We start from the raw sequence: 25126 nt of genomic DNA on the forward strand, positions 1-25126 counted from the left end.
AGTAAAGATAAGCTCAATACGTTCTATCTCTGGAAACCTCTTCTGGGAGCCTATGTGCCTCACTGAGTCCAGAGATATTACTGATTTTGTCTTAGAAGCTACCCTGGACAGAGAAACATTGAATTTTAGTCACATGATTACTGTTTCCTTGACCCTGGAACCTTAGGTAAAGACTGTCTCCAGAATCAACTTCTATATTTTGTTCTAAGGCTCAGATATGTGATAAAAAATGTCCCTGTAGCATTTTTTAGCTTACAAAGCACTTTATCTTGAGATATCACATTTACCTTAATACTTTGTATATAAGTGTATGGTTTTAGGAAAGACCTGACCTCTTCTCTGTCATATTTTTATGTGGAAAGTGGGACAGGAAGGCCAGGCATGGCCAGATACGAGAGCAAAGAGAATGTACAACAGGTTTTCTGGCCATCAGCTTTCATTATAGGAGCAGTGTGCATTTCCCCTGGGTGTTTTGAATGAAAGCAATGCGTGTTCTGGAAGCTACTTTCCAAGAGTATAATCAGTGAGGTGTCCCCTTTTTGGCGCTCTTCTTCCCCAGGAAAATGCCCACTTCAGCATCTCAGAATCCTTGATTGCTGCCATTGAGCTGATGAAGTGCAACATGATGAGCCAGTGCCTAGAAGAGGAGGAAGGGGAGGAGGACAGTGACAGGGAGATCCAGGAACTGAAGCAGAAGATCCGCCTTCGTCGCCAGCAGATCCGCACCAAGAATCTGCTCCCTGTGTACCAGGAGACTGAGTACGGAAGTGAGTGAGGCTGTGAACGCCTGTTCCTGCTTCTTCAGGCTTCGGGATAAGACTTAGTACCTTGTGGGCTTTCTTTTTTGTCTTCATATGTTCATGTGAGACGTTATACACAAGCCAGGGGTTCCTCTGCTGTCAGAAAGATTTTCTATGTTGTTCTAATTTTTTTTTTCTACCAGACCAGAGTCCTAGAGCTCATCCATTTCCTACCTCTACATGTATATTATAAATTATCTTATTTGTGTTATACTCTTACATGTTATTATGTTTTCTAAGAAAACAAAGTCCCTATTATGCCTATTGCAAAGCACACAGGAATTAAGAAAGTACAGTAATTTTTAAAAAGAAAAATCTGGTAAATGTAGTATTCTTAACTTGTTCTATATTATACCTATTGTCTATATAGCTTTAATTTATAGCTGTCGGTTTAACATCGGCATGTCTGGCAAAGAAAATTAAACTTTAAGAGTTTTATAAACTGTTTCTAGGTTGCTAAAGAATTTATTTTTCTACTATATATGGTATAGACAAAGTTCAAAACTATGTACAGGAAGAAAGCCTGAGTATTTCTTTTGGAAGTAGGCCGAAAAGAGAATTTTCAGAACTGTTCATGTCTTCAGTTCATTTGTTCATAACTTTGCTATTGTAATGTGTGAATCCCAGTTTATTTAAGCTATTCTCTTCTATACTGTGTTAATTTAACTTTCATGTACATTTAGTACAACTTTTGTTATTAAAATTAGCATTTACCATTTTCAAAAAAAAAAAAAAAATATATATATATATCAGAAATATCTTCCAAAAAATAGGTTTCTGATATGAGGAGAACTAAGGCCACTGGTTCCAGATTCACTTTCCAGAGAGTGGTACTTTCTGCTCACATGAAACTTTTTAGGGGATCAATCAAGAAAGGGAAACTAGCAAGAATAGCTAGTTTCCATTTTCCCAGCATAACTCCCAGCCAAGGTTCTATTTACTTCTATGTTCAAGTCATACCAGGTCCCTTTTGTTGTGACCCTAGAAAGAGTAGGAGACCTCTTCTATCCTATTTATTACTTTTTTTTTTTTTTTTTTTTTTTAATGTAACAGGCTTTCGGGTCACTTCCAGCAGCTCCCAGTTCAGTTCACGTGATTCAGCACAGTTCTCTGACTCTGGCTCTGCTGATGAGGTTGATGAATTTGAAATCCAAGGTATGAATTAACACTTTTCAAGGGAACTTTCATTAACTGTGCTGAGAAGCTTTCCCTAAGCAGGGGGTCTTCATTATGGTTCATTATGGTATGTTGTCGGCTGTTGTAAGGGATAACTTCTCTTGTTAAAAACAAAGCCTATTTAAAATTTAAGCAGAAAATAACACTAAAAGGAAGTATTCCATTGGAGTGGGCTGGCTATTGATGTCACCATGATGCTTCTTCCTCAGTTGCACCTTTCTCTCAGATTCTCACTCTAATTCCTCCTACTAGCAGTCCAGAGCTAGCCCACATCTACATGAAATTAGATCCTATTCTCTTGTGTCCTATAACACAACTGAAATTGTTTCCAAGTGTTTAAAAGGAGCTTTATTATAATCCTAAGAGAAAATGACAGAGAGAGTCACTGGGAGGGAAAAAGCAAAAAGGGGAAAAAAAAATCAAGTTTACAAAGTGGAGCTTTATTTTCTGTCCTACCGGCGCTAATTTGCATAGCAGAATCACAGACTCTTGTTGTGAGCTTCTGCTTAGAGAAGGGGAGGGGCTCTTATCTGGAAAGGCAGTTGTGTTAAATCAGGTTAACCCATGATTAATGGGTTAATCCATTCCTGAAAATCATAAATGTCTTAAATGTCCTCTCAGTGCAATCAACAAATGAACAGATGGAAAACCAAACAAACAGTTCAGGGATGTAAGTTCTTCCCCCATGGCTGGAACCAAGACTAATTTTCTTACAGAGATGAATTGTGTCTAGTTTTCCATTGTAACATGATGATGAATAGATCTTTTACTGCATGAGGCTCTGATTTCCTGTTTACGCCAATCTCGAGAACCCATTCAGCTCCAGGTATGGTAGCTGAGTTTCTTCCCCATTCAGAAATACAATTTTTTTTTCAGAAATACAATTTTTACACATATTTTTCCAGGTCTCCAGGAAGTCTTCCTTCTGTGTTCTCCTTAATGCATCTGATTTCTATTTATAACAATGATAGTCACTTAAAACTCCATTTTTTCCTTTGTATGTGGTTTTCCAACAGTTCTCCAGTTCTCTGACACCAAATGAGTGTCCTACATTTCAATTCTGACACTAATTCCTGGAGTTAGCACAGACCCTACAGATTTAGGATTCAGTCCCATGAGATGGCTCCCTCTTCAGATGCCAGCTGCCAATGGGGTTCCCAGGATGCCTGTACTTCTCCCTGGCCAACTACCAACCCACAACTCCCTGCTCATGTTTGATAATTCACTAGAATGACTCACAGAACTCAGGGAAGCACTATACTTATGATTACAGTTTATTATAAAGGATACAAATGAGTAGTCACGTGAAGAGGAGGTACATAAGGCAAGGTGCCAAAATATCCTGAGCATAGGAAACCTCCGTCTCCATGGAGTCAGGGTGTGCCACTCTCCCAGTACATCGATATGTTCACCAACCAGGAAGCCCTTCCAAACCTCATCTTTATCAAGGTTCATTCAGTAAGCATGAGTGATTAAATCATTGGCCAGTGGCAACTGAGTTCCTGAGGTGGGGCTGAAAGTTCTGATCTTCTAAATAGCTTTTTCTTCTGGCAGCCAACCCCATCCTGAAGCTGTCTGGGTGTCCCCACGAGTCATTTCATTAACTTAAGCTCGGATATAATGGAAAGGGGCTCATTATGAATAACAGACATTCTTATCACTCAGGAAATTCCAAAGGTTATAGTATCTCTGCCAGAAACTGGACAGAGACCAAATATATATTTTTTTTTATTACACCACAGTCTGTGATTGACTTGATCTCCAAATTAGAAGAAAATAGGAGGGCTCTGCCCTTTCTCTCAGGATCAGCAGTTGGAATTTCATGTGGGTAATATTAAGGTAAATCCAAAACATGCTACTTCACTGAGTGTGGAACAGTCCACTTGACTATAAAGTCTGTTCCTTGCAGCAAAGCAAGGAGCCAGGGGGAGTTGTTCAGACTGAAAGGAGCCAAATTTGAAATAGCCTGCCTGGGGGGTGGCATGAGGTGCACTCCTATTGGAAACTGTTGCTGCATTTGTGGCCCCAGAGGAGGTGTTTAATCAGCTAACTCTCTAGTCAGTTCAGACAGAAATCCTTAAAGGAAAAGACCTTAGGCAGGGCTTGTCAACCTCTAAGCCAGATATTTCTTTGCTGTGATAGACTGTCTTGTGTATTGTACAGGGTTAAGCATCATTCCTGGCTTCTCTACCCACTAGATGCCAGTAGCATACCGCCCTTCTCCCCAGTTGTGACAACCAGAAATGTCTTCAGACATTGCCAAATATCTGCAGTGGGTACAATATCCTCCCTGGTTGATAACCACTGCCTTATGAGGTCTTTAAGGCTAGGCTGGTTTGGGGAGGCAGCAGTAACTGTCTCCCAAGCCAAAGTGAGAACCTAACTATGGATGTAGGTTTCTAAAAGCAGTGCCATCTTTTGGAGCAAAAGTCAAGTCCTGATTCCAGGAACATGTGGTACAGAACTGTCATTCTCATCAGTTTGCTTCCTGTCTGAATACTAAAGGGCACCCTTTTATAATCATTATTATACAGATGGTAGTGAAGGATCTAACCTGACTCACATGTCAAAGAATGGACTCTCAGTATCAGTGGCCTCGCTGTTTTCAGGTAGCCTGTGTTGGAAGCGTGGGTATGCTCATACATGCATGTGTGTGAATGTTTGTACCAGCTTTTGTACATACCTGTGGTACCTGTCAGGGTTATGAGGACTATAGCATCTGGAGAACTATCTGGGGAAAACTGGACTTAAGCTAACTGGGAACAAATTAGATACTCATTCTCTTTCTTTCTTTCTTTTTTTTATTACTTTTTATTTTTTAATTAAAAATTTTTTTATTGGAGTATAGTTGATTTAAAGTGTTAGTTTCCGCTGCACAGCAAAGTGAATCAGCTATACATATACATATTTCCACTCTTTTTTAGATTCTTTTCCCATACAGGTCATTACAGAGTACTGAGTAGAGTTCCCTGTGCTATACAGTAGGTCCTTATTACTTATCTATTTTATATATAGTCGTGTGTATATGTCCATCCCAATCTCCCAATTTATCCCTCCCCCGCTTTCCCTTCTGGTAACCGTAAGTTTGTTTTCTAGATCTGTGGCTCTATTTTTTTTTTAAGTAAGTTCATTTGTACCATTTTTTCAGATACTCATTTTCTTCTTCCTCATATGACCCCAGGAATCCTCACTGAGATTATCCTTGTTAATCCTTCCCTACAGTGATACTTTTAGATTAAGTGGTCATTGTGGCTGATGGAGATAGTGGACAGTTTAGAAAGGAGTGGTCAGGTGAAGAAATTACAGTTCAAACGTATAGCTAAACACTGCCACACATTCAGCAAAAGTCCGATAGAATGGTTTGAGGCTTAGAGTCTCTTTAGAGTTTTGAATTTGCAGAGCCAACTTTCAGAAAGCTATCTCTTCTAGGTACTTTGTATACAATTAGGATTTATTGCTGCAAATGTTTGGCCTTAGTTACTGCTTTGTGATCCAAACAAGTAGACTTCCTGTAGGTGGAGTTGACTAAAAGTAGTAGTTTTCTGTTCACAGTGGCTTTAAAACACACAAACAACAAAATTCAGGGCATTTATTAATTTGATTAATAGTTAATTATTTTATTAATTTAAAATTTTAATTAACAGTTAATTTTAACGGTTAATATTGTCAGCCACTAGAGTTTGAAATAATTACATGTGTAAGATTAAATTAAGATTTAGAGAAATAAAAGTAACCTTAAGTCCATTCTCTAGTAGGTCTGCGTCTTTATTCCCATCTTGCCCCTAGGTTCTTCATGACCTTTTTTTTTTTTTAGATTCCATATATATGTGTTAGCATGCGGTATTTGTTTTTCTCTGAAAGCATAATTTACAATTTATCTTTCTCTGCTGTAGGTTTCTTTATTGCTTTCTGTCCTTTTTCATTTGTTTCTGGTCTTTAATCAAGTTTATTACTGGGGACCAAATTCTTTCTAACAAGTGTCGGTATACTTCTCATTAGCAGTCTTCTTGATCATGTCCAGAGGCTTACAGATGCTTTTCTTTTTGATCACCTTAAGTAATATATGCTATTTGAAGAATCTCTTGGGATTCTATCAGAGGAAGGTTATCAGAATCCATAACACCTGTGGAAAAATTACTTAAGCATCGTAGTATAGACATCATCTATGATAAATGCTCTGCATAATTGTAATACTTTTCTTAATGTAATCATTTTTCTTAGATCCTAATTCAGCAAGTAGACCTTATGGAGCAGAAGTGTTTATGACAGAAATAGTTTTGAAAGTTACTTCCTCCTCACAGTAAAGTGGATGTAAACTTGTGATCGTAGCTTATTCATAGAAAGCTTTGTATTCGTTAATATCTATTCCCTTTTAAAAAAACCCATTTTACTGAGGAATAATTACACTTCAAAATCTACCCACTTTAAGTGTACAACTCACTAAATTTGAGTAAATTTACCAAGTTGTCAACCATCACCATAATCTAGTTTCAGAACATCTTCATCACCCCAGTAAGATCCCTCACGCCCATTTATAGTTAATTTACATTCCCACCCCAAGCCCCAGTCCACCACTAATCTTTATATCTCTATAGATTTGTCTTTTCTGGACATTTCATGTAAATGCAGTCACACAGTATGTGATCTTTTGTGTCTGGCTTCTTTCACTTCATCTGTATCTTCTGATGGTGTCTGCCAAAGTGATACGATATCATTCATGGGCTCCCAATTCCAGACAGTCTTTTCAGCGTCTTTGGTTTTAGGATTTTGTTGTTGTTTTTTTCCTCCCTTCATCCTTTTTCCACTACAACTTCATCAATTCTTCTTTATCCTCCTTCTTTTAGAATTTCAATCTCTGCATATATGTACCTAGTCAGGGTCCCATCAGGAGACAGAAACCACATGATAACTTGAATAGGGAAAATTTAATATAAAGAATTATTAACTCTGATGGGGGATTGAAGTAATGGGAGACCGGCTCATAAGGCGTAAAGAGAACTCTAAGGAATACAGGAATAGCGGATATAGGCAGGAGTCACCATCCCTAGGGCTGAGATAGAGCCCCCAGGGGAGGAACAAAGGTAGAAGAGGGCCATACCCCAAGGCTGCGATCCAGACCTCCTTGCTCACTGGATGGTGGATCAGTTTTCTGAAGGTGCAGAACTGCCCTGAGAGAATGTCCGGGCACGTTGTCCATGAGGGGTGCCATGCCAACAGCCCTCTTCAGGAAACCATTCTCTGGGGTGCGGGAGGAGGCTGCCCCCAGGGGGTGCTGTGCCTCAGAACTCAAGGGGTGCTGGGGGAAGTGGTTCCTGGGAGGGGCCAGGCCTGCAGCACCGGCTCGGAAGTTTTCCCAGAGGTCCAAGGGAAGCCGCTTATGAACAGTACCACCAGTGGCGCCCTGCTGCAAAGCCTCTTGAAGCCATGCTTACCCTGGGGAAAGTCACTTTGCACCACAGGAGTCCGCTTACGGGAGCGCACCAGCAGCCAGAAAAACCCCTTCCTCCTCCAGTGTCCCTCCGGCGCCCTCTACTGCCGAAGCTGAACATTGTGCCAGCTGGCAAAAGATCAGTGTTTTCAAGTCCAGCTCCATTATCACAAAGAAGACAAAAAGAAGGCAGGTTGGGAGCTGAAAGGCAATAAATTGAAAACTGGCACAATATATAAAGAGGAAAGTTCATGAACTATATTTTGGGCAAGTTTTACAATTATATCCAATTCAAGGTAATCTGTTGCTCCTCCCCACCTTCCCTCTTTTAATAAATTGTTTTCTCCTTCTAAGGCAAGAGTAATTGTGGTTCTCCATTTAAAAGTGTTTCCTCTTGAGTCAGCAGTTACAGAACATTCATTAGAGTTGGATTTCTGGATGTGTTGGGTATCCCCTTATGTGCTAAAAGGAAAACAGGATGCAAACCAGCATCAGATTGGCCAGTAAATTCTGAAGTTGACTCTATTCTTGTGCCTCGCTTATTTTGTTTAAAAATGTGCAGATTTTGCTAGGGTACCAAGGTTTTAACCAGTTCTTCCTTGATCATCCCAATACCGGCCTCTGGACATGCAAAAATTCTTCTTATAACCTGTCACTGTTTTTGTTGTTGTTGTTGTTTGTCTTTATATTTTTGAACTTTTTCCAGTCAGTAGTAATAGCCTTATCCTATGTAAAGCATCAGAAGCATTTGAAATGAGTTCTTGTTAAAGCATTGATAAAAAGTTTCATAATTATGTTAACTTCCATTTGGAAGAAGTGCTTCTCAGACTTCTTTCTCAAGTGCTCTCACTTGGGGTATGTTTAATCCATTCAGTTGAGTAGCTTTCTTCTGTCTCTTTACTCCTTAATTATCCTAGACCCTGGTCTACTTTTATCCAGATCCTCAACTAGTGTTCCAACCACATTAACCTTATCATCTGCTTGTACTGACTAGAGAGTGAGCAGGATGCAACAGAGAGGCTAGTACCCATGAGGCCTTCATGGTACTGACCAGTGACAGGTGTCATGTCCCTTTTGATATCAGGCGCTGCCTCCCCTTCTCCACTCTTGGGGTAAGATCCTCGCTTCCAAACCCATGTAGTCTTCTGCACTCTTGGAAATATTCATGATTAGCTAGGACATCACTGCACCTCTGGTAAAAAAGAAGAAACATGATAAAGTATGACTTGACTTTATTTTCCAAAGAGGAGAGAGTGTTATTTTTTCTCTCAAAGAAAAGAAGACTTCCTCTCTGTGAGGCTGAAGAACTGCTGAATAGTTTTATGAAGACAGCGGTTTTCAGCAACCATGAATTGTCAACCGCCTCTCCTCTCTGGCGTGCCATGTTTTCTTTAGTAGCCTGGCCCTCAAGTAATCATGTTGGTTAGCTCTTTATTCAAGATATCTGTCTAAGATTTTTGTCTCGTTTTTCCTTTTCTATCACTCGTAAACAGGCTGAAATTTGCTTTTTGCTTTTAGACAATTTTTTATTTAGGAAATATTTTTTGGAAACCTATTATGTACAAAACTCTTTGAGGATTTTAAGGACAAGGCAAGACTTACGTATGATCCAAGGCAGTTTAGTGTTACTCAAACCAATGTTGCAAACCCAATGGTCTATGAAGGTCTACTATTGCCTAGAGTTTTTTTTTTTCTCTTCTAGCACTATTTAGAATGGAATACAGAACTAGCCAGTGTATTGGGAACTGGATTTGAGTGGCACAAATTCAGACAGAGTATATGATATACATGAACTTCTTTGTTAAATAAAATAGGATTTGTTATTTGCTAGTCAAAGATTTTGTTGCTATCTTAAGTTTTTCTATGCTTAGAGAGCATATGAAAACGGAGAGATTTCAATTCTTTTCTCTTATTTGTGTTTATAGCTTTGAAGACATTGATTTTTCAGGAATATTATTTGAGAATATGCTGTTATACAGAGCACTGTGTTAAGTATTTCAGGGCCAAACAGAAGAATTAGACACGATCTCATTTCCTCACACCGAGATATTATAATCTAGCGGTACATACAAGCATATATGTATACAGAGGAAACATGAAGAACAATTGAACTACTCATGGCCAACTGCAGAATGATGTCATGTAAGCTTAGCGCTCTATTGAGGGGCTTAAATGCAGTAGATTGATCATTGTGTAGGTTTAATTAGGAAAAGGTCTTTTCACTAGGCATCAAAGGAAGTGAGGGACGAGACTTATCAGAACAGTCTTGTTTTCATGACTTGAATAGGCAGTATCTGCTTTTCTTGAACACGATTGCTATGTTTCACATTCTGCCCATTAAAAGTATTTGGGTAGATGAGGTCTCTAGAGATTCAGGCATATCATTATTAGAAATCCTTTTCAAAATTCTTTCTTGGAAATAGACTTTGGAAAATCTGCCATAGTTTCCTAAAATTATGTTTGAGAGTTCTTTCTTTAGTAAAGCTCATGTTGAATAGCTCCATGAAAATTTGTTGTTTACCAGGCATCTCCAGGGAGTTGCCAAACCATAGAGAAGTTCTTTTTTTCCCCTGTGCCACCGGACAGGAAGGGAGTCTTTCCGCGAAACTTTGTTAAGGACATGGTAGACTTCTCACATTCAGTGGGTAATAGCAACAGTGGTCCGATGTTAGAAGCAAAGTTTCAATTCCACATACATTTAATGAGTAACCTCTATGACCTAAATTCTGTGTTAGGTACTGATTCTGGTATAAAAAAAAGAGCTAGATAGAGTTCTTGACTCTGAGAGTTTATCATTTAAGAGCACTTGAGATTTAGAGAATGAGAGAAATTGGAGTCCTTTGTTGCTGCTTGGTAGAGAGTGTGTCCCTGTTTGCCTTAGGATGCTTCGTTTTCTCCTTCACTGCTTTGCACTCAATGTGAATTTGTGTTTCCACCTGGATTTGTAGCCACTTTGACCTTCTCAGTGCTATGCATAATGTCACCCATTCAGTCTGTTGTGACTTGAACGGAGCCAAACCATAAATCGTATGTAAAGCTCCACCTGGACTCTGCTCCTTGTCCTGCATAGAATGTAGCACCTAGCTGCTGCCCTGAGTGCTTAGCTGGCAATAGCTCGGCATGCTTTCCATTATTATCCCTCACCTCCTCCCTTTCCATTTCCTGCTCCCCTTAACTCTTGTTTGCATTTAGATGCTGACATCAGAAGGAGCACACTCTCAAACCACAAATCATTTGTTTCCTCCCAACCCTTGTAAGTACTTTTTTTTTTTTTTAATAAAACTTTGGGATATGTGGAGACACAAACCCAGGTCTTGGCCTATGGATGGGAAGGCCACGGGATGAAGCCATCTGAATTCACAAAGAGGCAAGGTTAACGTGACAGGCCTGCCTGATGGTGGTGAGTCCAGGGAAGAGAGCAGAAGATCGTGGGATCAAACAGGCCGGGCTCTGGTGGAGACAAAGCCCGCAGTGTGGATTATTCCTTCTTTGCTAACTCTGATTATACCAGAGACTCCCAGAAGATCAGGTCTCAAAAGAGAGAACAGTGATCGTGATTTCTGATTATGAAATCAAATTGAACAGGTTCCACATAGTAGACTCAACTAGAGGAAATAGTAGTTCATGTGGGAGTGACAATAGTCTTCATAGTCCACAAAGCAGTTTGACTCACTCTATTTGTAAACAGGTGTTGTCACCCCCATTTTGCAATTAAAGAAAGTGAAGTTTAGGGCTTCCCTGGTGGCGCAGTGGCTAAGAATCCGCCTGCCAATGCAGGGGACACGGGTTCGAGCCCTGGTCCGGGAAGGTCCCACATGCTGTGGAGCAACTAAGCCCGTGCACCACAACTACTAAGCCTGTGCTCTAGAGCTCGTGAGCCACAACTACTGAAGCCCGCATGCCTAGAGCCCGTGCTCCGCAACAAGAGAAGCCACCGCAATGAGAAGCCCACACACTGCGATGAAGAGTAATCCCCACTCGCTGCAACTAGAGAAAGCCCGTGCACAGCAACGAAGATCCGACGCAGCCAACAAATAAATAAATGAATGAATGAGTAAATAAATTAAGTAATTAAAAAAAAAAGAAAGTGAAGTTTAGAGAAAGGATTTGACAGAATTCTTAACCAGCAGTGCCATGAATGCTAGTAAGTGGGATTTGAGCCTAAGTCTTAAAACTATGTGTGGACCTGTGTATTTTGCTCTATACTCACATGTCTGAGGATGATGAGAAAGGAAGCTGAGTGGACTGGGGGTGCTGTGAGTGTTCTCTCAGTCCATAAATCACTGTGTATGGTATCGGGTCCTGAAGTTAGGGCTCCCATCCTCCTGTCTTTTCTCTATGCTCAGTCTTTCTTGACTCTTTGTTTCAGCGCTCACTGCTTCCTACACTCCACATCTGCTGAGGCAGTGGCCATGGGGCTCCTGAAGCAGTTTGAGGGGATGCAGCTCCCAGCCGCCTCAGAGCTAGAGTGGCTTGTTCCAGAGCATGATGCCCCTCAGAAGGTAGATTCTTCAAGTCTTTTTCTCCACCCAGCATCTAGCCCCAGGAGGCTGTGAGCCTTTCTGATATTGTTCTCCTTTATTACACGTCCCCAGTTTAGAATGAGCCTCCGTGTTTCCTTCCTTACTTTTAGAAGCCATTCATTACAAACATATGTCATGGATAAATGAAGGAATGCGTGCACGCTTGCCTAGGTTTTCCCTAGCCATCGTCAAGATAGGAGATAACGGCTCCTCCAGTGTCCTTATACCACATGACTGCTCACTAGACCGGGGGCAGCACTCCTGTGTTGTGACCACCTTGAGACACTGGAAAAGTGAACTGTTCAGGTTCTTCTTTGCTCTGCAGTTGGATAAGGCATGAAGCACCCTGGCACACCAAGGGTCCCGGGCTGGGTTCAGGGACAGCATTATCAAGGGGTGCTGCCACACTGGGATGCCATTTCTGTTCCTTTCGATCCTTGGAACCCAAGGCCCTCACTTCTAGTAGCCTGGTGCCTTATCATTTATTTCGAGGGCCAAGGTTCCCTGAAGCCCTTGCTTATGGTGTTCCTGAAACGGCTTTCATTAATTATGCTTCTGCCATGGCCAGAAGGGTCAAGCATATGTATTCCCCCAGATTGTCCATGGTGGATCACCCTGTGCTTTTCTTCTGCAGCTCCTGCCCATCCCTGACTCACTGCCCATCTCACCAGATGACGGGCAGCATGCTGACATCTACAAGCTACGTATTCGTGTTCGAGGCAACCTGGAGTGGGCCCCACCCCGGCCTCAGATAATTTTTAATGTTCATCCAGCCCCAACGTGAGTGGTCAGTGGCCGTGCCCTTTGGCAAACAGATACATTCTCTTTGGATTGTCAGAGCCTTCTCTTCACCCTATTGTCCCTACCTGCAGCTGTACCTCCCATACAATTCTAAAAGGCAGAGGGAGAGAGTTACTTACTTGTCTGCGAGGTTTTTTTTTTTTTTAATATTTATTCATTTATTTATTTTGGCTGCGCCGGGTCTTAGTTGCGGTATGTGGACTCTTAATTGTGGCATGCATGTGGGATCTAGTTCTCTGACCAGGGATCGAACCTGGGCCCCCTGCATTGGGAGCACAGAGTCTTACCCACTAGACCACCAGGGAAGTCCCTTGTCTGCGAGTTTTACTCTTAGTCCTCCCATTCCTTCCCAGAGCTAACCAGAAATGAGGTCTTTTATTTTTTTATTTTATTTTATTTTTTGCGGTACGCGGGCCTCTCACTGTTGTGGCCCCTCCCGTTGTGGAGCACAGGCTCCGGATGCGCAGGCTCAGCGGCCACGGCTCACGGGCCCAGCTGCTCCGTGGCATGTGGGATCTTCCCGGACCGGGGCACGAACCTGTGTCCCCTGCATCGGCAGGCGGACTCTCAACCACTGCGCCACCAGGGAAGCCCCAGAAATGAGGTCTTTTATCACTGGCCTCCCAACCTGTTGCTTTCCTCCTGGTAGTTTTATGAGCTTTTTTTTTTTTCTTTCCTCAAGATGGATGGATGCTTTTCTTTCCTTTTGTGCTCCCCTCTTTACTATTTCTCATCTCTTACATTTGTACAGAAAGTGTGGTTCATTACTGGGGAGAGTCACTGCCTAGACCTAAATTCTAACCTTACAATCCTTGGTTTAAATTGGTTCTCCCAATAGGTTCATTCTGTCCAACTCTAAAAAAATAGGTGAATCCCCCTCTCTTCCCATCCCTATGGGAGCCCTGTATTTGTATCCCCATCCTTCACATCTCAGAGACCTCATGCAGCCGGCATCTGCCAATCCCCTCTCCTTCCCGTTTCCTCAGGAGGAAAATCGCTGTGGCCAAGCAGAATTACCGCTGTGCAGGATGTGGCATCCGGAGTGACCCTGGTGAGCGTCTTCTCTGACCCCCCTGCTGCCTCCAAGGGCTTTACCCTGTCACACACCTGGGCGAGGGAGCTGGTCAGAGAAGTAGTAAGAGGAGATGACAGAGCAGAACTGGGGAAAGGGAAAGAAGAGGCCTGGAGGACGGAAAGGGGTACTACTAGGCAACAGTACTGGGAATCAGAGGGAAATGATTTCTAGGAGCCCATTACCAGGATCGTGTACTGGAGAACATTGTGTACTCTCAGCCAGGTTCTTGGAGGCTGGATCTGACCAATTCTGGCAGCACTTGTTTCCTCAGCGGCCTCCAGGCTGGGACACAGAAACCACAGGCCCCACTATGTTGGTTTCTGGCAGCTTTGGGCGCTCAAACAGAGGTGGCTGGAGCCCACTGGCCATCCCTTCCTCCTCTTTCAAAAGGAACAGCAGGGCTGCCTCACCAGCTTACAGATGGGAAAGCCACCTCTGACCTTTTGACTTTCCATTTTTTTCAGATTACATCAAGCGGCTGCGGTACTGCGAGTACTTGGGCAAGTACTTCTGTCAGTGCTGCCACGAGAATGCCCAGATGGTTATCCCCAGCCGAGTTCTGCGCAAGTGGGACTTCAGCAAGTACTATGTCAGCAATTTCTCCAAGGACCTGCTCATTAAGATCTGGAACGATCCTCTCTTCAATGTGCAGGACATCAACAGTGCCCTCTATAGGAAGGTCAAGCTGCTCAATCAAGTCCGGGTAAGACCCTTGAAAAGGTCACGTTGTAGATTACCCTCTGTTCATAGAGGTTTCCCAATATCACCACGCTCCTCTTTGTTGCTATGGTAGAGCTGTGACCATCTCATCATTCTCACTTTCTCTACGTACTTTTTCATGCCATTTTCGAGGTATCTGTCTAGTTAGAGTCTCGAACCGGGCAAGGCAGCTTGAAAGCTATAGATAACACTTAATGGCAAAAGCAGGATTTCTCCCTTCCCTGAAAATATTACTGAACAGAGAATAGAGTGTCGGGTTGGAAGTTCAGATTCTGGATTTCTCAGCAGCTCCCAGCTGTGTATGTGATTTGGGCAGACTGACCTAGCAGAGGGCCCTTCCCTGACTGGGGGTGCCTTTGAAGTGAGTTGTTGAGTTACAGGTATTGAAAACAGTCTGGCTCTGGCTGCCTCGTGCAAAGCCTCCAGACGCGCAGGGTTTAAAGGTACTGGCCTTTCTAACGTTGGTTTCTCTCCTCTTTACACCCCTCTGACTCCCCACCTACCACCACAATGCCATTCTCTTCAGCTGCTGCGGGTCCAGCTGTGTCACATGAAGAACATGTTCAAGACATGTCGACTGGCCAAAGAGTAAGTCTTGTGTGGAGGCCAGAGGCCTCTGGCTGAGCTAATGTCTCTGAAAGAAACATGTCCCAGCATTTGGCCCTTGTTATGTGAAACAGGAGAGTAGGGGGATCTTGCAGAAAATTCCAGAAATGGTAAATGAGAAGCCTACAGCAGTAACTATGTCTGTGTCCCTCTCTCTGGAGGGGGAGATCTGGTTATTCTACCCAGGGCAGGCCCACCACTCTTTGCAGGCTGACACGCATCACTGCAGAAGGGCCTAAAAGTCACTTCTGCCCTCCAGACACCTGGTGGTATGGAGGGTTGAGGTGGCCTGGGCTGGCTGAATGTTACCCACCCTCATCACTCTGCCTAGGACGCTTTTCTTCGCTATCCTGCTTCTGGATAGAAATCCTTCTACCCTGATGTGCCACACAAAGTGTTCGTTCTCCGCTCCCACCCACTTCCCCTCATTTCCTGCAGGCTTCTGGACTCCTTTGACACAGTTCCAGGCCACCTGACAGAGGATCTCCACCTGTACTCGCTGAATGATCTGACTGCAGCCAGGAAGGGAGAGCTGGGGCCCAGGCTCACTGACCTCACCAGGGCAGGGGCTGCCCACGTAGAGCGATGCATGGTAAGAAACTCTCAATTTAGCATGCTGCTGGGCCCTTGCTTAGGGACACCGAGAGTAGCGTGCATCCAGGGTTCTTGCCATTTAGTTCCAGGAAGTTGAATTGGCTTGTCAACACTGTGAGAAAAACTGTACAGGATTGCTCTTCCCTGGGTTGGTGAACAGCTAAATCATCCAGCTCTAAGGAACCTAGAATTAGAAGAGGATTTGGTGCTGGCATTTCTCCTGGGAAATGGGCAGGACTAAGCAGGCCTTCACTAAAGAATCAGCATGATGTGAGAGGAGGACCTTGGATTAGATTCTGGAGAGGGACTGGGTCTTGGCTTTATCATTTTCAATCACTGTGATCAAAGGAAATACTTTGCCCTCGCTGATGTAAGCCTCAATTTTCTTGTCTCTAAAATGAAGATAATGATTAATACCCACTGTCCTTTCCTCTCAGTATTTTTGAGGATTGATGAAATAATTTATGTGAAAGCATTGTGTAAACTTAAGTATTCTGTAGATGCAAGTTATCATTGTTCTTGATGTATCCAACATACCAGAAATTCATAAATTCCATATTTAGAATTTCCCGTCTTAGAATATGTCCAGTTTGTGTTCCTGTAACAGTCCCAGAATTAGAGCTTAAAATGGGGCATGTGTAGAAGTCCCATGTAGCAGGGGGCATTGGAAAGACTTCACTGTCCCCTGACTCGAGGCTGGGTGTTATTTTGGAGAACTGTACTTGCCTTTACATTTTACCTTAATTGGTTGTGTTTCCTATTTCAAAATAAAATCATTACCCAGGCTGGAATTTTGACTTTAGGAAGCCCTCTGTGGCATCGTTCCTTCCTTCTTTTCATCTCTTCTTTGAGAACCACTCTCATGGCTGGAGTTTCTCAAACTCATGCCTCTCTTGTCTTCACCTTAAAGCTTTGTCTAACACTGCACAGCAACGCTGCCCAGCCCTGGCCCCAGTTTGGCTATCATGCTGAGTCCAGCCTGGGTCTCTTTCCTGAAGGTGGGAGAACACGTTAGAGTCCCTCAAGACTTATTTATATTTTGCTCCTCCCCTCGCTTGTGTTCACCCTCTTGGCCAGTTCCTGTGGTGTGCTTTGCCTCATTTTGCTGCCTGTGTCTTTCCTCTCCAGCTCTGCCAAGCCAAGGGCTTCATCTGTGAGTTCTGTCAGAAGGCAGATGACATCATCTTTCCCTTTGAGCTCCATAAGTGCCGGACCTGTGAAGGTGAGGGCTGGTGCCCGGTGTGGGGTGGGCAAACAAGACAGAACACAAGGCTCATTTATTTCCCGTCAGCCACCCCTATTAGTAAGAGTTCGGTTTGGTTCAGCAGCTCCCTGTGTTTCCCCACAGGTGCACCAAGCCGTGGTGTGAGAAGGGTTATGGCAGCGACTTGCTTCCAGTTCGAGATAATACAAATTGTTCTTTTCTCTCTCTCCCCTTCCCAACTTGAATAGAGTGTAAAGCATGTTACCATAAAGCTTGTTTCAAGTCTGGAAGCTGTCCCCGCTGTGAGCGGCTGCAGGCCCGGCGGGAGTTGCTGGCCAAGCAGAGCCTGGAGTCCTACATGTCAGACTCTGAGGAAGAACCCACCGAGGCCTTGGCCCTGGAGGCCGCCGTCCTGGAGACCACCTGAAGAAAGCACGTAAAGCACTCTTCCTAGGGGCTAGGGTCACACACAGTGCAGAACTGAGCCACCTTTTTAAGGACTTTCCCCACTTGGTTTTTTTTTTAATTATTATCATCATTATTAATTTTTACGACCTGTCTAATGTCCATGTACAGTCAACCTTATTTAGGTTGGTGGGGTCCAGTCTGTTGTGACAATTTATAGGTACCAAGTATTTCCATCAGAACTGACACATGGGTCCCTAAGTGAAGCTTCTAGTGCCTCTGTCAGGGGAATGGACAAGGAGACCCAGTTCTTCCGACATCCATGGCCTTCTCCACTTGGACCAGATCTGCATCTCAAGTATCATTTCCGGTTTTATTTTGTTGTAATTCTGGAGCTTCTGAGCCAGGCCTTTCTCAGCGAACTCACTTCTCCTTTGCTGCTGAAACAGGAGGATGGAGTTTTCTCTCTCCCAGTCCTGGAATAGGGTCAGACTGTGCCCTGAGGAGAAGCAGCAGAGAATGGGACTGCATCATGGGCATTCTTATTTAGGTGTTTTTGAGGCCATAAAAACAGCGTTATTGCTACCTTAGAATTTTCAGAGACCTCAAGGAGGCAGTCATGACTTCCTTGTTTGAAATATTCTAGGCACAGATGATGTCACAGGCTGACTTTCTTTATCTACCCTGGGGGACTTGACACAAAGAACAGAACTGATACTTAGACCAGGCCCATTTCTAGCATAAGTGACACTACAACTCTGTTGTTTAAGGAACATTTATTCAGTCAGAGGGGCTGATAGCCTCCTCTCAGGTGATCAGGTCCCTTTTAGTCAACATAGCTCTGGTGCAGGTTTGATCTTTCAAGTCAGGCAAGTCCCTGACACCATCCTAAATTGAGGACAGAAACCCCATCCACCATTTTATCTTTGGGTCTCTTGCCACTGTGTCCTCTGTTAGGTGGTCAGTGTGGTTCTGAGTAGAAGCCTGGCCCAACTCCGTGCTCTCCCTCTGCTCCTGAAGCACAACTGGGACCCTCCCTCGTGGCTGATCTCTTGCCTTAGTTTCTTTTGTCAAAGTTGAGGAAAAAGCTTCCTGCTATTAGTGGTGTCAGACAACTTGACAGTTTGTGGATGTGAGCGTGAATGTTCCCGTGTTCTTGGGATAACAAGAGCCTTTATGCCAATTATGCACTTAACTCTTTAGCCTGGTGGTATTCATATGTTCACTCATCCTTTTCTTATTACTAACTTTAACACACACACCCTTTTTTAATGTATGTTTTGATGGGAAAAGTTTTTGCTGGGACCGAGTATATGTTTGTCACATTCTTGAAGTTGCTGTACTTCCTGACCTGTATGTAAAACACTGGTCAGGATCACTGCTCTAAGCGCTGGCAGCTCTGTGAACTAAAGCCCAGAGCATTTTTGTTTTGGGACTGACTTCTTCCTGGGTGCCTGTCTTTCCATAGTTGGTTGCTTGTAAGAAAAACTTGCTGTGGGCGCTGCCCCAGGAAGCTGAACAGAAAGTTGCACATGGTTGGTGGAAGCTGATGAGTGCCTGAGTTGGAGGCAACCAGGAGTCTCACAGGAAGTCGAAGGGGCAGTAAAGTAACATCCAGAGCTGAGGCTCCACCAGGACAAGAGGGAGCAGGGAGGAACTGACCTCTGGTGTTGGTCCCTCTGCTTCAGACTTGGGATCTGAAGGCTACTTCAGGCTGTTCTCCCTTCAGTTCGCAGGTGGGGCGGAGGGGCTGTGAAAGCCAAGGCCTCCAGCCCAGCCCAGTTTTGAAGGGCGGACTAGAAGCTCCCTTGTCCTTCAAGGAGCTTTGGGAATGACCCTATGAGACTCAAGTCTCACTGAGGATTAGGCCTCAGATTCAGACTAAGGGCTTTGTGAAGATGGTGAGCTCTACTTCCACTTTTGGTTTAAATTACAAATCTAGCTCCTTACTCCAAGTCACTACACTGGAGGAGAGATATACTCTTATTGTTGTGCATGTTTCATATAGCAAAGGATCAAAGGATGGAAGATGCTGACACTGTTTCTAAAGCTGAGCTCAACAATCTCACCCTCCTGGTCTTTCACTTATTTTTCTCCACCTCTCTCACCTCATCCCTTTAGGTTGCCTATCTGTTTTAGTGACCCTGACACTGTGCTGTCATCACTGTCCAAATACCCATTTATTTATTTATTTTAGAGTAGGGGGAGAGAGGAAAGAGGATGGGATTTTTTGAAAGCACTTTGCAACTTATCAGTATCTGAAAATCCCTGCTGTTGTGGGGAGAAGCTTTGAATGCACTGAAGAGAGTTCCTTCTGAATGAAATGGGAAGGAAGAAGTGTTTTTTTCTATAAATAAAGGGAAAAAGAAGTTTGCTTACAAGGTGGAGACAAGATTTAAGACATAGCAGAAGAGTGGAAGGCAAATATTTTCCACTTAAGTGAGGCTGTTATTGACTTTCTCTACCAAAGCTTTAGAGCTTCTGTTGAATTAACATAAAAGGAGCAAGAGTCTAAATGGAGATGTTCTTGGGTGTGTACAACTTGTGTTCCGAACTAGGTTTCTACCTGTTAAAATTCATACACAGCCTGACAGTTCATTGTCATCGTTAATAAACTAAGGACATGAAATTCTGCCTTTTATTTGCCTGCCTTGACTATCAGGAACTGGTATGGAGTGTCCACTATAAAGCAGGCATGTCTGAAAATTCAGGAAGTTTCTGTGTATTAATGCAAAGAAAACTGGACCTTACAAGTCAGGAAAAATGGATTGGAATGCTTTGTCACTGACTTGCTGTGTGACCTTGAGCAGATCACTTCACCTCTCTAGATTTCTATGTCTTCGTGTATGAAGCACTTTGTGGCACTTTCCAATGCACGGGGTGTGCCCCCTACCTGTCCCCTTGGTGTAGCTGTCGCTTAAAGCGAGGTAAATCTTCCTCTCCACAACATATGAATTGTCTTAGATGCTTCAGTTTCCACTTCTGTGAACAACCAGCTCTGAGTTTCTCTTTTATGCTCCTGGCCCGCTGGAGCTCCACCTGTACTCTGCAACTTTCTGAACACTTCCTCCTTCGATGTCCCTTGCTTAGCTCCAACCAGTATGTCTAAAACCAACATAAGTATCATATTTCCCCAAACCTAACCATTAGTCACCCCAGTTTGAAAATTTAGTTTCTTCCTGTCTGAGTCAGGTGGCACTTTTGGCTGGGAAAGCATTCTGTCCTTCCCCACCCGCTGTCGTCAAGTTATGTTGATTTTTCTCTTTAAAGTAAATGTATCTCATTCCTTTTCTACCACTAGCACACAAATTCAGCTTCTTATCTTAAATCGCCAGCCACGCCAGTCTCTTCCTATTTAATCATCCGTCTAATACTTGGGTACCTAGTGTGTGCTGGTTTCTGTGCTAGGCTCTGGGGCTATCGCATGGAGCAAAACAGAGCCAGTCCCTGCCCTTCAGGCACTCAGAGTCTTGTGGGGGAGACAGACATTGCCCAAAGTTACCAAAATGAATATGTAATTACAAGCTGTAATAGCTATGAAGGAAAAGAGTCAATGCAGTTAAAAAAATAAATAACAAGGATACCTAATTTAGATTGGAGAGAAGTAAGGCCCCTGAGAAAGTGATACTTCCACCAAGACCCCAAAAATGAGTCTCAGAGTAGGGAGAAAAGGGCTCCAGACTGGGACTAGCATATACTGATGGTCCTAAGACAGAAGGAGTTTGGGCAAGGAACTGCAAGAAGGACTTACTAAGAATTTCAGATTGTATTGTAAGAACATGGGGCACCAAAGATTTTAGATTTTTTCTGAGAACATTGGAAAGCCATTGAAGAGTTTTAATCAGAGGAGTGACTGATCTGGTTAAAATGTCAGCATCCGCTTTGCAGAAAATAGAGTAAAACAAGAGTAGAAGCGGTAGATATCCTAAGGAGATGGCTGCAATAGTTCAGGAGAGAAATTATGTTCGTTTGGATGAGGGTGTGGCATAGCATTGTCACTGTCACCTCATTAGCCCCAAACCTCTAAAAACAAGATAAATTCCAAATGTTTCGTTCTGACTCACATTTTTAAGCAGGAAGCAAAAGGCTGGGGGTGTGGGAGTGGGGCAAGATATTAGAAAGATGCTGGGATACATTACAGAATCCAAGGAAAATTAACAACTAAGTTTCAGGAAGGGCAGAGACCAGGGCAGCTCTGGAACCTCAGCTGCAGGATTTGCCATCCTCTTGAGTCTGCTGCCAGCGAGGCAGGCCAGACAGTAGACTTATGGCTGTGTTGGGGACTCCCTACTGAGGATTGGGGGTACACCACAAAGAAAGGGGAACTGTGAGCTGGGCACTCATCCTTTCTGGCATTGACTTTGTTATTCATCATTTTCTGTGGCCCCAAATGTTTGTAGGTTTACTATACCCTCTAATGGTGTAAAGAGTAGGCATAGGGCTTCCCTGGTGGCGCAGTGGTTGAGAGTCCGCCTGCCGATGCAGGGGACACGGGTTCGTGCCCCGGTCTGGGAAGATCCCACATGCCGCGGAGCGGCTGGGCCCTTGAGCCATGGCCACTGAGCCTGCGCGTCCGGAGCCTGTGCTCCGCAACAGGAGAGGCCACAACAGTGAGAGGCCCGCGTACCGCAAAAAAAAAAAAAGAATAGGCATAATTTTTATAGCGTGCTGGTTAAAGTGAGACCCAACCCTTCTTCCTTTTTCCTTTGAACGTTTGGCCTAGAGGATGGGAGACGGGGATCAATATGCCCACCACCATATCCTGCTGGCTCTTCTACCTGATCAACTATAGTCCTCTCCCATTTCTGATCTCCAGGGTATCAAACTGTTTGCTTTTAAAGCTTTAGTGAAGCAGCTGCCAGATGGTCCAAGCATTCCAATTGTGAGCTTGACATTCTTGGGATCAGAGATGAATGTGATAAAAAGGAAAAAGAATCTACCTAGCACTAGTATTCTAGGAGTGTGGAGAACACGAGGATGTGCTTTGCATATACCCTTGCCTCCCTCAATTCTGTGGACTGCTTCTGGGGGAGGAACAAGCAGAGAACTGTGCTCTGGTTTTGGATGTACACTTAATACCAGATCAGCGAGGTGAGAGTTCCTGTGTTAAAAGAAACCTTGCGTGGTCAGAAGGTTCTTAGGATGTAGGTGGGAGTTTTAGTGACCAGCCCTCCAAGAGGCTACAGCAGACCAGTAAGACTCAAGCCTGAAACATAGCACAGCACAGACGTCCTGTAACCATTAGGCAACAAGCCCTAGGAAAGTCCTGTCCTTTTCTCTCACGGCTCCTGCAATTTCTCACCTGTTTCCCTTTTAAACGGTGATGCCTGTAGTTCCCAAATGGTTTTATTTTCCCACTGGCCCACTGCAGGAACAGCCAGACTCCTGGCTTTGCCTTCAAGCTCCTGTTTCCACAGCAAGCACAAAACAGCACTAGCAGCGGTAAGGGGCAAACAGGGAAGTAAAAGGCACCTCTCTCTCCTCTGCCCCTCACTTCCCAGCCTTTTTCTACTTAGAAACTGAGAAAGAAATTCAACCTAGATGCCAACAATGGGTCTGTCTACACAAAGGTCTAAAAGAAGAGTTGTATATGTCTCTCTTAACCACTGGAAGCCCTCAACCACAGAGCTAACCAAAAGAAACTCCTGACAAGGTGAAAAGCAAGAATGAGGCCTGCAGAGGTAAAGGGAAAAACAGAGCTTCCCCTTTCTCTCTCTTTCTCTCCCTCCCTCTCTCTTTCTTTCTTCCTTATTTAATAATATTTAAATGTAGTTTTCTGATACATTCACATGCTTAAAATCCACAGAAAGATATACAATGAAAAGTCCCTCCCATTTCTGTAGCCGTGTGCCCTGTTTCTGCCTCACCCACTTCGGTAGCCACTCGTGACTTTTCTTTTTATCCTTACAGAGTTTCTTTATACAAATACAAGCAAATTATATATATATATATATATATATATATATCCTATTCTTCACACTTCTTTAAAAACTAGCATACTGTATACACATTTCTGTCTCTTGCTTTTTTTCTCCCTAACAGTATATCTTAGAGAATTTTCTATATCACTACATGAAGAGTTTCTATATTCTTTTTTATAGCTGCACATTTTCCATTATATGGATAGATTATAATTGATTCAACCATTTACGTATTGAGGGACATTTAAGTTGTTTCCAATCTTTTACTAATACAAACAATGCTACAGTGAAAAACCTGGTCACATGTCATTTCACATGGCTGCGAGCGTATCCATAGGATAAATTATCCAAAGTGGAATGGCTGGCACAAAAGGTTCGTGCATTTGTAATTTTGATAAATGTTGCCAAATTGCCCTCCATAGTGGGAATAAGGAGATTGGAGCAGTGGGAAGGACAGAAAGCATTACTGTGGAGTCATACTCCCCTGCCTAAAACTCACCAGTATTTCTCTCCCCATAAGATAAAGTTTGGTTTCTTCTCCTGGCACGTAAAGGACCTTCAATACATGACCACACTTTAGCTTCATGGCCTGATCTCCTGCCATTCCCTGAACTACTAGCAGTTTCCTAAATACACCTTGATCTTTCCTCTTTTAAAGAACTAACTCAGCTATATCACAGCGTTCCCTGCCTACATTCTACTGTACCCGCCCACTGTGAGCCCTTGGCACTCTTTCTAAACCTCCTGTTAGAGCACTTCTCACACAATCTCGTTATTTAGTATTTTCCCAAATAGGACAAACAAACAAGTAAATGAATGGAGTGAATGAATGAATGTAAGGAATTCCCTGTTCTATGTGGAGGCAAGTGGATAGATGAAATGACCCTTCGAGGGTCTTTCCTGACAAGGATTGCCTTTGCTACAGCAGTGGTCTTTCCTGTCCTCTTTAATCACCCTAAGCTCATTAGTGTTCCCTCTGCAAAATCCCAATGATATCCCCAAAGACCCTACACGAGCCCTTCCAAATTAAGCCAGAAGAACTCATGCTGAGGTCTTAGGCAGAAAGGAGGCCCTGACAGGGTCAACCCATATTGGGGTCCTGTAGTCAGATGAATTTAGTCAGTTTTCGTCTTTGCTACATGGATCTCTGTAATGACTATTGTTTAACTTTTTACTACCAGCAGGAGCAGGTCTGATTTCTTCCGACCAAAAGAGCCTGAACTCACCCAAATCTGAGATGAATATGAAGCCAACTGACCCTGGGGCTCTCCAGTCTCACTGCACAATTTGTCTTTAGGGTGTCCCTGCTGTTTTCCCCCAGATCAGGGATCTGCAGGGGACTCTACTACAGACCATTCTGTGGGTGCCCACCCGCTCAGAGTCTGCGTGGGTTCAACTATTCATAATAGTTGGGTTCAACAAATAGACATGACTCTTCCTGGAGAGTGAGAGAACCACTTGGGAAACATTCTGTTCTTGATAGTTTTTCCCTCTCTGCCTGTCAGTGGGAACAAGAATGATCAGAAGTACATTGTAGGACATGGGACAGGATTGTTCTGGCCTTGCCTCTGATTACCTCCCATCTTAGCTTTCTTATCTCTTTTCTTGCCAGCAAATATCTACAGTGATTACTTTCCCAAATCTTGAAGTGATGAAAATGTCCTCATCTCCTTTCTCCTCCCTCAGCTTTGTCTTCGACTGTTTCTGTTTTGTTTTGTCCAGCAGCCATTATTAGAGTAGATAACATTCCAAATGTACTTCACTCACTTTATTATTAAACTGCCAGCTTTTCCTTGCCAGGGACTAAACCAGGAGATACAAAGATATTTATATGTCCTAAAAATACCCTAGGTATTTAAAAATTGTTATGTCT

General features: G+C 43.4%; 1 protein-coding gene across 1 annotated transcript in view; it reads left to right on the top strand.

Annotated features, from left to right (window-relative positions):
- RUBCN (rubicon autophagy regulator) overlaps positions 1 to 22919 on the top strand; it is a gene marked incomplete at its 5' end in the record, with an annotated part of 58746 nt that extends 35827 nt beyond the window's left edge. The window contains 12 exons of the mRNA XM_079704919.1: positions 560 to 767; positions 1854 to 1955; positions 10597 to 10657; positions 11774 to 11906; positions 12562 to 12707; positions 13715 to 13779; positions 14268 to 14506; positions 15050 to 15111; positions 15568 to 15721; positions 16852 to 16945; positions 17176 to 17363; positions 22849 to 22919. Of these exons, the coding sequence (XP_079561045.1) occupies positions 560 to 767; positions 1854 to 1955; positions 10597 to 10657; positions 11774 to 11906; positions 12562 to 12707; positions 13715 to 13779; positions 14268 to 14506; positions 15050 to 15111; positions 15568 to 15721; positions 16852 to 16945; positions 17176 to 17354 (1443 nt within the window). The 3' untranslated portion in view covers positions 17355 to 17363; positions 22849 to 22919. The remainder of the gene's footprint in view (positions 1 to 559; positions 768 to 1853; positions 1956 to 10596; positions 10658 to 11773; positions 11907 to 12561; positions 12708 to 13714; positions 13780 to 14267; positions 14507 to 15049; positions 15112 to 15567; positions 15722 to 16851; positions 16946 to 17175; positions 17364 to 22848) is intronic.
- Positions 22920 to 25126: the final 2207 nt, after the last annotated feature.

This window comes from Hyperoodon ampullatus, assembly GCF_949752795.1.
Source record: "Hyperoodon ampullatus genome assembly, chromosome: 5".
In the NCBI taxonomy this organism is placed as follows: Eukaryota; Metazoa; Chordata; class Mammalia; order Artiodactyla; family Ziphiidae; genus Hyperoodon; species Hyperoodon ampullatus.